This window comes from Halictus rubicundus, chromosome 6 (assembly GCF_050948215.1).
Source record: "Halictus rubicundus isolate RS-2024b chromosome 6, iyHalRubi1_principal, whole genome shotgun sequence".
NCBI lineage: Eukaryota > Metazoa > Arthropoda > Insecta > Hymenoptera > Halictidae > Halictus > Halictus rubicundus.
In genome coordinates, this window is record NC_135154.1 from 5,482,465 (window position 1) to 5,499,608 (window position 17,144).

Sequence of the window (17,144 nt, forward strand, 5' to 3'; positions counted from 1 at the left end):
CCTCATCTGGCGACTATGAATGTGATGCATGATTGGATCCACGATACATGGAAAACAATAGGACAGTAATCTTTAATTTCTCTGATTTTGATACTGTTTTAAATTTGTTTTGCCCATTTTTCTTATAAACGCATAAAATCCTCAGTCTAATCATGAGGAATTGAAGCTATAAGAAAAGTGCTCCTACAAAAGTTATTTGATATAAGACGGCACATTTTGTCGTATAAATGATTTTTGTGTGGATGAAGTCGTGGGGGATATTTGAAAACCAAAATACTTTTTTTAAATGGCACTCTATATTATTGTATTCATAACATGGTAGCTAGTGTTCAAACGAATTCAACGACGTGTTATAACTATAACGCCTTGTAGATATCGACAGCAAACCATTCGAAACATCAGTTAGAATTTTAAACTTACTAAGTTTATTCTTGTGCTTCTTTATTTTGAGTCTGCATTGATTGTGGGTTTTATTTGTTAATTTTCACTTTCATTAACATCTAGTTAAAAAATGAAGTGGTCTCACAGCTTTTGTGGACTTAAAACAACCAGTTTTTCAAAATATTTTGGGAAACTCAAACTGATCGTTTGTACAAATTCATTGGTTGTAAATTCAACATTATATGTTGAAGTTAAAAGTTCACTTTTCTTACAGTATATGCTTATTTTTTTCTATCACAAAATAATGTTTCGTTTAATAATTGTAAATTGTACATATTTCAATAAAATGAATATTTTTCACACATTTAAATTGGTGAAATTTCACTCCACGCGAATTTTCTTTGCATACCATTTAAAAATGTAACGATTGGTAACACTAATTTTTGAAATATACAATTCGTTTGTCAATAATTATAAAATGCTTGTAAAACAGATTATTTTTCTCATTTTCTTTGCCAAAACGTAACAAAAATAATCACATCATCCGCGTTTGAATAAATAGATTCATTGAAAAGAAATATTTAATTGGCTTGAATCTATTGTCACTGAAATGCTACTTTCTGATGTCAATATGTATACCTCTGCTGAAAACGTAGACATACAATAAATATTGAATTCTTTTCACTTCAAGCAAATTATTAACGGTAAAGTAGCTCTCAGGAGTCCAGCTGCAACATATATCTTAAGACAAGGATTTAAATTGGTTACTCCGTAATGGAAGTGGTAGTGGGAAGTAATAGAAGCGAACATATTTAAAAAGGCAGCGACGGATGAAAAATTTAGAGAGGGATTTTAACTTGTTCCAGTCTTGAAAGTCTATTTCGAATTCTTGCTGAATAAAATATTATTTCAAATGGGGAATTGTAAATAATCCATTTTACTTTAAATTACATAAGTAAAATTGTATTTTAAAATTGTATTTTATTTATTAATTACTATTAATTAATTTTAAAATTCAAAAATGTATTTTATTTAAAGGATATCAGAAATACTGAAGCTTTATCTTTAAATTGTATTGTTTTGCTTTAATTTTATTCCATGCAGGAATCATCTAAACATCTAGACGACAAAAGTTTCAAAGGACGTATTTTACCACTTTTTTATATGTAAATTTTGCTTTGTCAAATGTTATGGTTCCTTACATTATAACAAATTTTGCTTTCCTAAACATACTTTTATTCACTAACTATTTTGTGTACATGTCTATGTCTTTTACTACAAAAACATTATTTTATCGGAAGTGTATGTATCGCTATATCCTTATATATTTTAAGTAGTAAGTATGTAAAATATTTGTCTTACAAACTTTAAAGTTGCTTAACTTTTAAGCAAGATCAACTAAAATAAAGTAACATAAATAAATTGTCATTCATTGCGGTTGTAGGTATACGCAAATATAGATTTTTATTGACAAATTTAACAAAGAAAAATTTCTTAATTTCGGTATCGTTAAGAATTCTATTGTATTCTGAATAAAATATAATATCCATTTCTCATTAATCTAGATCCTAGATACTAAATTTCTAGAATAACTAGATCCTAGGTACTTAATTTTTCTAGAATCATCATAACGTTGGTATTTTAAATTAATTCAACCATGAAATTTTGAAAAAACATAACAGAAATAATTATCTCTTGTTGATTTCAAACATTCCATAAACCACTCGCTTTTCTCTTAAGTCTACTTTCGTTTAGTTTCAAGGAAGCATTCCGTGACTACATAAATAAGGAACATTTCATACTACGTGTTCAATTGAGACATCCCTAATGATACCGTCCAGCTGATCAATGCATACGATTAAGACAGGGATGAATAGACAAATCAAATAGTCATTTATTCATATTGAGCAACAAGATTGTCTTGCAACTAGTAATTGACCATCAGAATAGTTGTGGCAAATACATTTGACTTGTACAGATTCAACCGTACTTCATTTATTTTCATTATCATTTTCTTTGTAGTTATGATCTCATGCTATGTTCATGCTGATTCCTAAGACTTTTAAATAGATCAGTTAATATAACTAAACTAAAAAATAAGTTAATATAACTAAACTAAAAAATAAATTAATATAACTAAACTAATATAACTAAACTAAATGATATTATCTGTATAATCTATATAATAAGCCATCATAAATATATTTCTATTATAAACTATTATCGCTTATCATCCCTGTTATATGATTTTAAATTTTCTTTTCAGACGGCAAAATTCCCAAAATATTAGTAGAATTAAACAATCGTTTGTAAAATCTTCTTTAATAATTTTCAAAAATGTTTTAAATTATCTATAAAATCCAGCAAAGTGCTGGAAACTTCTCACAATCGTTGCTTTAATCTATTTCCTTTAGATATTAAATGAACGACTAAATTTTGTTTCGTGTTTATATTCAATAATTTAATCGTTCCTTTATACACAGAATCTTCTTATCTTGACACCAAAAACGCAAGCCAGAGAAATTAGTTTTGTGGCAGAAAGGCAGAATTCAGAAAATACAATGGAACAGAAATACCTGTTTGGACAGGAAAGTACACGAAGCAGAAACAGATTCCTCTTCTGCATCACATACCAACAGTTTTCCTTTATATATTCGTATAAATATTCGTGCATACATCCTCGTTGCTTGTCACGCACATTCCCCAACATATTCCTGATACCTGCATCTGTATTATCTGACACCAGCGCGGAGTAGAATTTATAGAAAGATATTTCAAACACCCTTTGAATTATTAGATACTGAACGGTTCAGATAAAATGACATTTCAATAAGAAGCAACATTTTAACCGAGACTATAACTTATTATTGCGTATTTTATTCACTTATGGCAGGAATGAGCAGTTCAAATGAAATCAGCAAAAACATTTAAAGAATTTTAAAATGCTGTTGTATTACTCTTAGCTCATTAAAATTATTAAGAAAAGAAATAAATGTTTATGTAGCTCCTGCATCATGCAGTAAATGTTATCAATTTTTATTTTGCATAAAAATCCATAGTCTACTTATTATAGTTCAACACGTTCGCTACCAACGTTTAATTCGGCAATAGTTTCCATACTGCTAATATTTGATTAAATGAAACATACCCTCTAATAAAACATAAAAAAAGATTCGAATTTTCTAAATGTTGTGCTACGCGTTATTATTTTAAATAACATGTACAACATAAATTTAATTTCCTTTTATTTGTATTCCAAATACGTTTTGTTAAGTCGAGTATATTTTAAAGAAAATTGTCTCGCAGGACAAAAAGTGATATTTGTTGAAGTAAAATTCTGTGATTGCAGACACAAATAAAATGTTTTATTTTCGAGGTTCTACCTTGATGTAATTTGGGATAAAATATAGAATATAGACTATTTACTACTTACTATTTGAAATAATATTTTACTTAGTACTATTTGACACGTTCCACGGTTTCCTTTGGTTTCAGGCTGTCTACATTTCTTTCTCGCGAGTTCTACAACCTTTTTATCGCTGTTGAAACGTAGACCGCAATGTCTTCGTTTGGAGTGCAAGAAACCTTGTACCTTCGATTCGCTCAATAAATCCCATAACCATCTTTTATCGGAGATTATACTGCAATTTTCTTCCTAGGGGATAAAGGGTTAAAGGGGGATTTGGAAACGAAATGTAATAGAACTGTGATGGGCGGAGAAAATGACGGAAACCGCAGAGTACGTCAAAAACGTTTTCAGTGGTTCGATATTTGTTGCTTGCAAATAACTTTTAAATTATTTATCTAATGAAAAATTGTTTAATACGAAAGTTGGCCTTGAAAATTTGGTAACCGCTGCACACACAAGAAAAAATAATACGCCATCATTTGCTCCTCTTGGAACTATGTAACTTTTGTATTAAACAATTTTTCATTAGATGCATGTTTCAAAAGTTATTTGGGGTGTGCAAGTTACGTGAATCACTCTGTATACTGGAAGTAACATACGTAGCTTCCAATGATTAGAAAATAGTATAGAGCGAACAAATGGCTGCTCGTTTAACAGAACTGTTCTAAGAAAAACGTATGTCATTGGACCCCACGACTATAAACTTTAATATAGATCAGAAGTACGACGCGTGGGCTGAATTAGGCGTTGATTGAACTGAATTTACGAGATACAGTGGAACATCGATTATCTGAACTAATAGGGAGAAAATTTGTTCTGATAAACGGCTCCTCGAGTAATCGGTCTTCCAGGAGTTATAAATAATATCATGAAACGGTTGAAGAGAAACTAATTTAAAAGTAATTAAAAAGTAAAAATTTAATAACTTAATTTAACTTAATTTTGAAACGTAAAAACCCTTGCGTGACAGAATACATTATAAGTAAGGTACGCAAAGAAAATTGATCCCGATTTCTTTATAACAATCTCTCGTATTTCTTCCAATGATACTTTTTATACGAGAAAAGGTATTCAAGGACATCACAACATATTTTCGATAACCTTGGTCTTAATCTATATGTATAACTACCATTACTACTAATAAAACAACCATGAAATATTTAATGGGCACCATAATTAATTTTTAATTGAAAAGGAGACAAAACTGCAGGATGGCTTAATTGATTCAGTGAAATTGAACGTTCTGCGGTTAATGACAAATAAATCTTCGTATCGGAACCTGAAGAACGCAATTTTGAATAGCAACTTCAACTGTCGTATTGTGTTCAGCTAACTCTTACATATCACTTTTGTAAAACTATATACGATTTGTTTAAAATTTTATGTCATACAAAAAAGTAATATTAATCTTTATGTAATGCAAGGATTATAAAGGAAAAATTTATAATTTCCTAGAAGAAAAGAAAAAAAGCATAGATTGTTCATACGGTTATATGTATTTCATATTTACATTAATGGTTAAATATCAATAACAGAGGAGTAGAATTGGATTTCAGTTAAACAAAAACGAATAACGTAGGGTAAGGGACCAAATTACTGTTGGGGTGCCAATTACTGTGCCTATATTAATTATACTTATCGTTAAAACATAATGAATATAAAAAAATAGATACATAACATATATGTTAACAGATTTTCATTATGCTTTAAAAATACGTATAATTAATATAGCCAGAGTAATTGGCACCCCCACAGTAATTGGATCCCTTACCCTATATATTTAGTAGATATTATTTAAAGTCTTTGTCACGAGTCTGACTCGATTTTATAGATCGAGAAGTCAAAATAGTAAGGGGGTGTCTAGACAGCACTTAACGTTGAACACTGGCATTCTATTTAAAAAAAGGACATCAAAATATTTAACCTGTGATAATGACGAAAAATTAATAGGAGAGTAAAGAATCTAATAAAACTACTGAGTCTCGCAATAAAAAATACAAAACAATAAAACGAGCACAGGCCTTAAAAGCTATTCGAAACTAAACCGTTTTGTCAGATGCTGCTGCTAAATAAACTGTATTTATAATTTATAGAGTAATTGTAAAAATTGGATTCGATTTTGAAGTTGCCTAGACTGAGATTATATGCTTATGTGTAGGTTTCTGAATGTTCGAATAATTAGATATCCTAGTCACAAATTTTGAATGTGCCCGACATTAGGTGCCCAACTTTCAAGAGGACATGTTAAATAAATATGTATCTTCTGATTGTTTCATTTATTTAGGCGAATACTTAAAATTCTTGACACGAGAATTACCGGACCCGCCAAAATGAATTTTTCAATCTACAATTATTGAGTTTGTGGAGAATTAATTTTTTCAACCATATATTGTGTAATAAAAATTATTAGGAGCCTGAATAAATATATTCTTTACATTTTTAAAGAGTAATATAAAACAGTCACTTTGTAATATAAAATAGTCAATCCAAAATAAATATTTCAAAGACGTGTATAATTTTATACACTATGATCGCTAACGGAAAAGAGGGTAATTCTGCATAAAAAGTAAGTCAAAAATCTAGAATAAAATTTCTTCATTTGAGGCATTGTTTGAAAACTTGGCGAACAGTGCGTGCTATGAGGAATCGTTTGACGCGTCTGTTCACGACCTACAGATTCTACTTACAAATGCTAAGCACGCGAACTTGACTCCAAAGCAATATCTCGTATGTAAAAATTTTATTCCACATTTTCGACTCACCCCCTTTTCGAGTGTACCACCGATTGCCGATTACCCTGAATTCATTTGAATTCCCCCTATAATATTGACCGAAGTTTTTTTGCACGACCATAAATAACGGGAATATTTAGGTCTCCCGTTTTGAATGCTCCACCCCGTGGATCTAAGGAGCGAAGGGGAATGGGAAACAGTGGAAGGGAGAAGAAGAAAGGAAGATGGCCCCGCGGAAGATCGAATTGAATTACCGTGGAGGGCGAGAAAGGCGGTTTCACTTTTCCCTCGATTGGCTACGAGGATTGAATCATGGAAGCTCGGGACTTCCTGGACGGATCGAATCTCATTTAGATTTCTACCGTGAGATACTAGACGTCGGTTCCGAGCTTCTCGAGCTCTATGGCACGCGAACAGCATTCCTGTCTGCGCCGTAATCGTCTGCGATTTATACAATGCTGTCCAGTCCAGCTTTCCGAGTCTCCCGGACTAGTTCGTCTCTTCCAGATAGTCTGGCGAACAGGTGGTGATTTTTTGAAATGCTCGGCATTTTATCGGGATTCCGTTCGAGATTATGTTTTGTTAGTTATATCTTGTCGTTCAATTACATCTATGTACCACATTAATAATCGTTATATACTGTTAACGCGTGTCTTCATTATTTCTTCCCCATCTTTTTGCACACGTTCGCATACCATACTGTCTTCTAGCTCTTCCTCTGTGTTCGATCATGGAATTTCTTCCCTTCACGCGTATTATGTACTTAATATGCGAAATAATATTGAACGGTTAATGACGGGGAACTTCTTTATATCTTTCTTTTATGTATTGTTACTGACTTTTCAAGTGGTATTAGATGATTAAACCATTAAGTTCCAACCAATAAAATAAAACAATTTTCATATACAATAAACATACATACAAGGTGTGGAAATAACTTTGTCCACCTTAAATATTTCCGTTACTTGTAATAATATGAAAAAATTATATATACAAAAGTTGCATGGTACATGGGAGAAAATATTGTGATGTAAACACTTTTCATGTACGCGAAGGCGTTTCGGAGATTTGAAGTTCATCTTGATATCTTTAAATGGAAAGACATATCCTTCGTATCGATAGAGTATCAAATTCTGTGTAAAAATATATTGAGCTTCATACGTCCTAGACGTAATAGTTAACGAGATATTATCGAAATAATTTTCAATACGGTCCTACTACCTGGAAGCTAGTAGGTGCTCGAACTGATGTCAGAGAAGAAGTCAAGGTGACCTTGAAATCTCCGAAACGCCTCCGCGCATATAAAAAGTGTTTACATCACAATATTTCCTCCTCTCTATTGTGCAACTTTTGTGTATATAATATTTTCATATTATTATAAGTAACAGATATATACATGTGATGAATAACGTTGGTAAATGTACACTTGTAATTTGCAAACATCAATACTTTACACAAAAATTAAAAGAATTCAGTGTATCTAGGCTTCCATTCAACAATTGATTATTTCAATGTACAATCGTGTACTTATGCAAGTGGTTCTAATAATTTGATCATCCACTGTAATTGTTTATTAGTTACGAATGTGTACAAGAAACATTGTGAATGCTACCAAAAAAATATTTCGATCGATACGTTTTGTAAATCAAAATATATAACCATACATAAATTACCGTATACATAATAACCAAATTTTAATAAAATTTAATAAAAATTGCAATACAATGTTACATGCCATATAAAAAAGTCACAGCACAAGAAAGCTATATAAAAAAGTCTCTACATTTCGAGACAATATTGGTTTACCACAGCGTTGTTAGTACATCAATTGTTGCAAATTTTAAAATACTCTCGGATGCAGGTGATATGAAAAATAATGATGAAAAATATATTAATCAATTCGTCAAACTCCGCTTTTATAATTGCAACATGTACGACAGAATTCGGTTATGTAAATTCATTAAACGATAATGACAAGTGAAACATTGCGTTTACAGAATGTTGGGTCGCAAATGGATTAATAACGGGTATAACGATAAACCTTACTCGCATGAACATTTAATTGAATGAGCAAATAAGATTTTTATTTTATTCTCTGTATGCTGCCTCAATCACCATTATTTTAGTAATAATGCTTGTTTTACGTATACGATTTTTGCATTTTTTAGTCTTTCAAATTTATATATTTTTTACTGGTTGCTCCACGGCAATGATAATATTCTATGAAAAAGTTATACGTTGTAATCACTTCAACCTTCCTTGATCTATTATTCGTTATATAGTTAGATGTTTGTTATATTCTGTTTTTTTAATTTTTTCTTTTTCATGTAAACAATGGTCTTCTAAAACGTCTACGTCCATAATTTTAGATAGCTTAAAACATTCTAAAACAATTATTATCATTTCTGAAATATTTAATTTTTTTAAGCTTTTAATATTACTAACAACACCAACATGAGAATAAAAGTGAAAATTGAATTTGACACAGCAGATAAATAATGCAGTAAAATAAAATGGCACCTAAAAAGGGAAAAAAAGAAAAAGTGAAAAGGAAAGTGAAACCACATATAGAACTCGATATTTCCTCCGATAGATTAACAATAACTGAACTTTCAAATCCTCATAAAAAGCTATGAAAAAAGTCAAGCGTACTATGAAACGCGTTAGCTGTTTCGCAAATTCAATCTAAGCAATTACACCTCCCATATGAATATTGCGAGACAATACACAATTTCTGAAACTTTTCATAGACGTGTAATTCCAATGATTCTATAATTATAGAGCAATCCATCAGCTGATTGATAAGTTGCTATACAAAGAGTTATAGGTCGCCATTGTGCGAGAGTCAATAACCCAAAGCGAGATAATACCGAAAGATAATGATTACAATATATCGACATAGGTGTTCGGAATGAAGAAACCAAACGGTGAAGCTGTCTTACAGATTAAGTGAACTTACGTTCGTTACACTGGGTTCGCAACGCACGTTGCAAAGTTCTTTCAACTAAGTTACTATTAAATTATCATCTGCGTGCAGTCAGTTCGCTATATAAGATAAATGGCGATTGAACGTGTTTCATACATTAAATCCTCCCTCTACAGAGTTAACAAACATGTTATCGTCGGCTACAAAGGAGTACGTTGGTTGCGAATAATCCGAGGAGGTGGTTATTACTCGGGTTACGCACAATCTGGCCGTAGGGAGGACAAAAACAAATGCAACTGCGGAACAAATCTGTGCACGTGCCACCGCGAGAACCGGGAACGCGTATCCGGATTCGTTCGATTAGCTATGTATCGATTAGTATTCGATTAAAATACCGACGCAGTCCTCTCTGGCTCATTGTGACACACGCCGGTTAAACCAAAAACTAGATACAAAAATAAACCTGACGTCCAATGTGTTTTCACGGCCTAACTTTTTGGTACGCTAACTCCCAATTACCTTTGCCATGTCATGCGCAACGGTATCAACACGCTATAGCAATGGTAGATCACAATCCAGTATCGACTGTTCTAAAAGCATTTCACGTTTTATATAAAATAGAACAGTGCACGAAAATTCTTTGATTCTACATTTATTCGAATAATTAGAATCTCCACATTTCCGCACTCTTTTTCTATACATAACTCTATAACATATGTATTTATTTATTCATTTATTCATATATTTTTCATTCTGTTCTATTATTTTTTGCCACTTTTGAGGTTACTTCAATCTCAGAAACACTTTTTTTTTTAATGTTTCGTTACAGGTACACGAAATTAGGTGAGGACACTATGCTTATAAGTAGGCTGCGGATGTTATGCGCTTATGACAAAACTAAGAGGATGAAATGCTGAACAGTAAAAGTATTTCAAGGATTTAAAAATACTTTGAAAATACTTTTACTCTTGGCTCATTAACATTAGGTTTACGGAGCACGAAAAGTACCTGCTTTACATTACTTCTTTACAATCTCAAGAATCGTAAATTAAAAATATTAGGACCCGTCATTCTGATGGGTTCCGCAAAACCTAGTGTTAAAACTATTAAGAGAAGAAATAAATATTAATGTAACTCCTATGTAATGTAATTAATAGACAGCGGATTTTATGCATTTGACAATTGAGTGGGCGTAATTTTAAACATTGGAAAATTAGATGTCTCTAATAATGCTGTTATATTATTTTCAGCCTATTAAACATATTAATAAAGAAAATAACTTTCCACTTCGTTGCAGTTTGTTGCAATTCAGGTACAACATTTTTATTTTGCATAAAGATCCGCAATCTAGTAATTAATGTTGACTATTGTAATTTTGTATCAAAATCCGCAGTCTATTTATCAGGATTAATTAGTACCTTCACATACAAAGACGTCTCGGATACGGCATGTGTTTTTTATGTCATTTTATACATTGAAGTAGTGTTTAATATTAATCGCTGCCATGGCCATGTCTCTGGTTCGAATTTGTACGAAAGCTCTTTGTTATACAACCGACAAGTTAAGTAATAAATGATACCTTTGGTCACACTGAATTTCATGTAATTCATATGTCAAGGGGCTAATACTATTTTTATTAGTTTAAAAGAAGAAATTAATGACAGTTATAGCCGTAATTTGTTTATCGGGACAAAAATGCAATTGACGGCATCTGCCTGCACATTGATGAAAATTTGACGACTATAGCTGCGATTTGCGGGAATGTGTTAAATGGTTCAAGTTCGTAACTATTACCTGGATGTCATCCTCGATGAAGTATTACTGTGATTCGAGGATAAGACATTGATGTAACCGAAGTTCTATGAATGGAATCAAAGTTCGATCGATACAATTCTAATGTTGACATTTGATTGATGGTCGAAATCAAAACTGTTTCAAATGTAATGATTTTAATTATTTAAACGTCCTTGCGACAATCTGGCTGAAAACCAGGATAGTAATATCTCGTATGACAACGTTTTTAAGGGGTCATTGTTGAGTCAGGAGGCCACTCCAAAGTGATTTTTTGAAATTTTTTGGAGGTCGGAGTTTTTCTGAATTCGAGTTGTAGTGGCTTTTACAACTGAGTGGAAGTGAATGAAGACAATTATATTGTCTATTATATTTATTTTGCACGAAAATTTTAATTGAAATTATGAATATAGAATTTAAAAAAATTATTTACATATAAATTTTATTAGTAAATTAAATTTATGAGAAAATTTTAATTGAAATTATGAATACAGAATTTAAAAAATTATTTAAATGTGAATTTTATAAGAAAATTAAATTTGTAGGGAAATTTTAATAGAAATTATTAGAAATTATTTAAATTTTATTAGTATATCAAATTAATTTTTTTTCGAATTTTAATTTTAGCGTGTTATAGTGGTTTTCGAGTTATCGAGGTTCTACTATACCTACCTATTTTCGCTTACCATGGCTCTCAACTAGATTTTTCAGTTGGCTCACTATCAAGTTAACCTATACAAGAAAGGGGATAAAAAAATCTGCAGAATGCGCGATTAGTATAGTTCGCTAATTCAGATGATTGAGTAAAAGGATCGGTAAAAAGATTCCGGAGCCTGGCGATATACCAAAGATCAAAAATTGCTTCTCCAAGTGCCGCGTAGTGTCTTTCCTAAGAATATCCAAGTTCACCGAAATTGCTTTCGGGAAGGCCAATATCAGCTCCATCAGATTTCCGAACAGGTTCAAGAGTTGGTACCGCATGCATCCACAGAAATGAAAAGAAAATTATGGCTATCGAGAGCTCGCCGGACTCTGCCGACGTTCCATAGTAACCCAGATTCATAGCGGCCCGGCAGATTTTACCGAAATTTGAAAGCAAACATCAGCTTCATTAGATGCCATTGGGAATCCCACGTTCGCCGACATTACGGGGGAAGACCAGTTCCATCAAACACCCATTTCACCACTTCCCGCAGACGCATGTTCCTTTTGTTCCCAAAGGAGCCGACGATTGCACAAATGTACCCTACCAACTAAAAGTATTCTGACATAGATTACGGAGATTTTTTCTGAAACGTATTATATCGCGCCATCGCTGCAAAACTAACACAAATCAAGAAACGCGATGTTCGGGTTGCCACCACAAAAATGTTGCAGAGACATACCTTAACCAATTATGAAGGTCTCATTCAATTTATAATTTTCTCAGTGAGGTATCCTATACATGCGTGTTAATATTTGTTATGTACTAAGACGGGTAATTTTCCAGGGTTAATAAATTTTATTTTTAAAACGTTTATTAGGAAACGTTCTATGAGAAAAACAAACAAGCTTCGAAATGCAAGCATTACAAATAAGTATCGTTCAAAATATCAATTTAACTGTAAGAATTATCCAATGTTAGTCTAGTAAATAATAAATAAGTAACTAAGTACGTACTAGTTACTAACTATAAGCACTAGTCATTCTAGTAAATAATTAATGGTTAAATAATATTTAATATTTCTTGCAGTACATAATGAGTAAATTAACTATACAGCATGTACAATTTCAGCATTCAACATTTTTCATGCAGGGAAACATCCTCTATAAGGGTAGTTTTATAAAAGGAGTTTCTTAGTCTAGCAAATAAATAATACCAGAGTTAGTTTCCACGACCCCAAAAATCCCTAAAACCATTCTGTTCGTAAATAATAATTAACGGAGACATGAATCTTGTCTAGCTTTTTGCTATTCTGGCCCACTAGTACGATGGTTCAAAACTTTTTCAGTATTGGCGAACGAAATATCTGTTCTTATTACAGAAACATTGTTATTTTTACATTTTGTATATTCTGTACAAGTTAAAACTTTTATTTTCAAGAACTGCTTTTTCATCTGTTTTGTCGGAACTTATGATATGAACATATTGATTAAAAATGTTGCACGGTCCATGCTTTAAATACTACCTGTTGCGGAATTCCATGACTCTTTCGATCCCTGAAAATGATCCTAACAGGTTATTGTTAAACTACAAGCTAACTGGTACCCCTCAATGAATATCCATATCTAACTAGAAAGTCATTTGGAATGTGTGAGACGGTCTCGCGGTCTTTACTTTGTAATTTTTGGAAAGTGAAAAGCTTTGTTGGGACTGCTGAAATTTGAGAATAACACAACGCAATTAAACAAATCCAAACTTTGTAAATGAGAAACTTAAAATTACAGAGCAGTCGTGAGGAAGATATTAACAAGTACATCGTACATTTCACATTTATATTCATAGACGATGTTACGCATCCGCGAGATGTTATTGGTTCCCTGCCACGACATGAAAGTTAACGCTGTTCAATGGATATAGGTGTGTACAGTTAAAAAATAACGAATTTTTGTGAAGAGTAGCAAATAGTATTGTTATAGTAACCCATATCCAGCTTAACGATCAACTGATCGTTCCAGCTTAATCAAGCAAATGTAATGTAACATCTGCTATATTCATCAGCAATTAAAAATCCAAAATGTTTCTTTAGTTTATGAAAATATCTGCAGCATACATCTATTTTTAGTTAAAAAAGTGAAAAATTGGAGAAACAGTAGCATTTTGATGAAAAGGTACATGCAATGAATTTTATAATAAAAAATGAATTAGATTCTGAATATATTAATAAATACGTGTGTAAATCAATAAAATCAAGTGATTGAACATTCGTTTAATTACGTTGCACAGCAACTTGAAATCCATCGCTTTCAAAACACATATCTTTTGTAAATGCACATAAATAATACTTTTCAGAATTCTCACCATTCTTTAGAACTTTTATGTCGTACAGGTTCAAATTTCAGCATCACGTATAGCATAAAACTGGAACCTTCAATAAACATAAGCAAACAAAAAATAACGTAATTCCGGCGATTTTTAGACCACAATTCAATTACCAACTTACACCGAGTTTGGCTACAAGACGGACCATATGCATATTTTATTACTTAAAAACATTGGGAAAATATTTTCGTAAAGTTGTACTATTAATTTATTTTAAAAAATGGCCTTTTTTCCCCCCTTAAGAAATTTCGCTTATTGTTAGCGACGTTCTTATTATCGACAGTCGCGCACCAACAGTCAAACAGCTTGCAATCAGGTGCTTCAAAGTGATCATCGAAATATGAAGCTCATCTAGAAAGTAATCTAGACGCGCAAGTACTAACAACAAGACGCTCTAAAAACGTGGTAACATTTGTTTTGCATTTTGCATCTATACTAAATGAACGATTGCCCGTTCTTTTCCTAGTTCGGCAAAATTCAAGTCGAAATGAGCATTCGTCCAAACTCGGTTTATTCGCCGGTCGTGTGCGAATACTCGAAGAATGTTTACTTGACTTTATAATCAAACTGCGGATGTATGGAGAACACTCCGGTAGTGGTTATACTCGGTTTCAACTGCGCGAATATTTGCTCGTATTTACTGCGAACATAGTTCGATTACCGTTTACATTAAACCAGCACGAGTTTGTTGAAGTAAGGAACGAACGAGCATTCCCAATCGAAAGTTACACATATGAGATCTTCGCATACCAACTATTGCAAACCACATTGTCTGTGAAATATTAGCAGTTCTTCATTTACGATACTTTACGATATGTGCTATTCCCCCACGCTTCCACCACAGCCCGGTCACGTGACGCGTTTTATCTCTGTCGTGCATGTGTCAAAATGTCACGTGACTAGTCCGGTACTGACAAAGAGAGGGTAACTTTTTCTCCTGGATTCAAGTCAATTCATCTGGTCTAGCGAGATTGCATATGTCAAGTAACGTACGCAATGTTTAAACCAGAAACATTTTCAAATCTGATAAATTTAACGAGTTACTTTCTTTCCTTAATAATATTAGTAGGTTGAAAATAATACATCAATACTTTTCAATTCTCATTATCTTTATAAACATTATCTTTACAAAGATTAAAAGAATTTTGGAACATCTCAATAAAGCCAGTAAAGAGAGAGATAAATTCTTGCAATTAGTGCAAATAATTTTCATTTTGCATAAAGATCCGCAGTCTAATGATCACTGCAATTGCCACCTGACTCGGCTCACAACAGCAAGCCCTCGTTGGTTTCGAATCATCTAGAAAAATATCATTTAATAGCAACATACTGCAGCAGTATGAACTGGCGCATAGTGATCGGAAATCGTCAAAACATGGCTACAATAGGAAGGAGTATTCCAATTTAGTTCAAAATTGATACTCTGGGGTTTTTTGGGTCGCTGATCATGAATCTGATATCAAAATTACAAAAAACAAAATGTCGGATTCAACATGGCGGATGCATAATTGACCAAAGCGGTACGTAGTGGCAACTATTATACTTTTTCAAAATAATACAAGATCAAATTTTTGGAGAATATTGTGGAATATACAACTTATTTTCTTGAAATTAATAGCGTCACTTTTTTTCACACCGTAGTTCACTGCACGAAAACTGCGTGACGAATGCACGCGATATTTGTACTCCCACCATTTTGCAGGTATACATGGTAAAACCTTTTTACCGTGGTTTTTCCATAGAGTCATTACCTGAGTACCCAGTAAAACAAGGGCCATACGCCTAATGGAAAATTCATTTTTGGCCACATTTAGCGCTTTCCGACCACTGTGTGGCGGCTCGCGAGCCAGTTATGGTTCCCATCCCCACTGTACTTGGCTGCTGAACGGAGGTGGAAGAGTGAGGTATCATGCCCATCACTCTCACATACGGGTTAGGTCGGAACAGTGTCGCCAGATGAGGGGAGGAAGCACGAATTGAGGGGGAAAAGGTACCCCTCTCTCTCTCTCTCACCCCTCGCTCGCTGCACGAAATGGACCCCAAAATGCGTTAGGACCCAAAAATTGAGTTAGTGTGACGAAAGAAGTGAGCAATCGTAGCGGTTCGTAGTGTTGATCTTATTTCTAGGTAGCCACCGGAACTTCTAACAAATCGTGGTGGACATATCGCTAATGTACAACAAACACCGATCCCATGCGATAAACGAGGTTGCAACGAGCGCGGTTCTACCGTATAAACAATGTAGAATCTCTAGGCCTGTAAGACAATTGGCTTAGGCCTCGAAAGTCTGCAAGATGTTGGGTCTATTCTTGTCGCTCGTCTGCGGTTCAACGCATTCCTTATCGATCGAGTTGCGAGGCTAATTTCGTGCAAGTCACCGAATGATTGGCTCGCGAGGAAAAATAAAAAAGAGATCGTGAGAGGCAGAAAGAGTAACCGTAGGCCGGGTTGGATAGTTTTGGTGCGACGGTGGCTTAAAAAGCCGCCGCCTCGTCGTTGATTAATAATCTCATGGGCGCAACCTGCCTTTGCGCACCACACTCATCTCCTTTCTCTTCACCTTCGTCCTTCTTCATCTTCCTTTTAGCTGCTCTATCTTTTTTTTTCAGCTCTCTTCTTTTCACCTTCTCGCAATTCTCTCTCTCTCTCTCTCTCTCTCTCTCTCTCTCTCTCTCTCTCTCTCTCTCTCTCTCTCTTTCTCACACGCGAGCTTTCGCCCGATTTACTCTCTCACTTCTACACACTTTTCCTCCTTCATTCATCTCCTCCATTTGATTTCTCTCGTTTCTCGCTCAAAGCTTCCTTTCTCGCCTCCACGTATATGGTATGTATGCACATATGTATGTACGAGCTTCTATTTGCCAGGATTCTCTTCAAAGTTAT

General features: G+C 33.4%; 2 protein-coding genes across 3 annotated transcripts in view; both read left to right on the forward strand.

Moving 5' to 3' along the window:
- The window catches only part of Dally (division abnormally delayed protein), a 308,320-nt gene that overhangs the window by 258,315 nt on the left and 32,861 nt on the right, over nt 1-17,144 (forward strand). The window contains exon 6 of one of the 2 annotated variants that reach the window (XM_076789541.1): nt 6,663-7,206. The exons of the other annotated variant lie outside the window; for it this stretch is intronic. Coding sequence (XP_076645656.1) covers nt 6,663-6,771 — 109 coding nt within the window. The 3' untranslated portion in view covers nt 6,772-7,206. Of the gene's footprint in view, nt 1-6,662; nt 7,207-17,144 lie in introns of those variants that run through there. 2 annotated transcript variants of the gene reach the window in all.
- The window catches only part of Rbm13 (RNA-binding motif protein 13), a 181,049-nt gene that overhangs the window by 9,190 nt on the left and 154,715 nt on the right, over nt 1-17,144 (forward strand). The gene's annotated exons all lie outside the window — the stretch shown is intronic.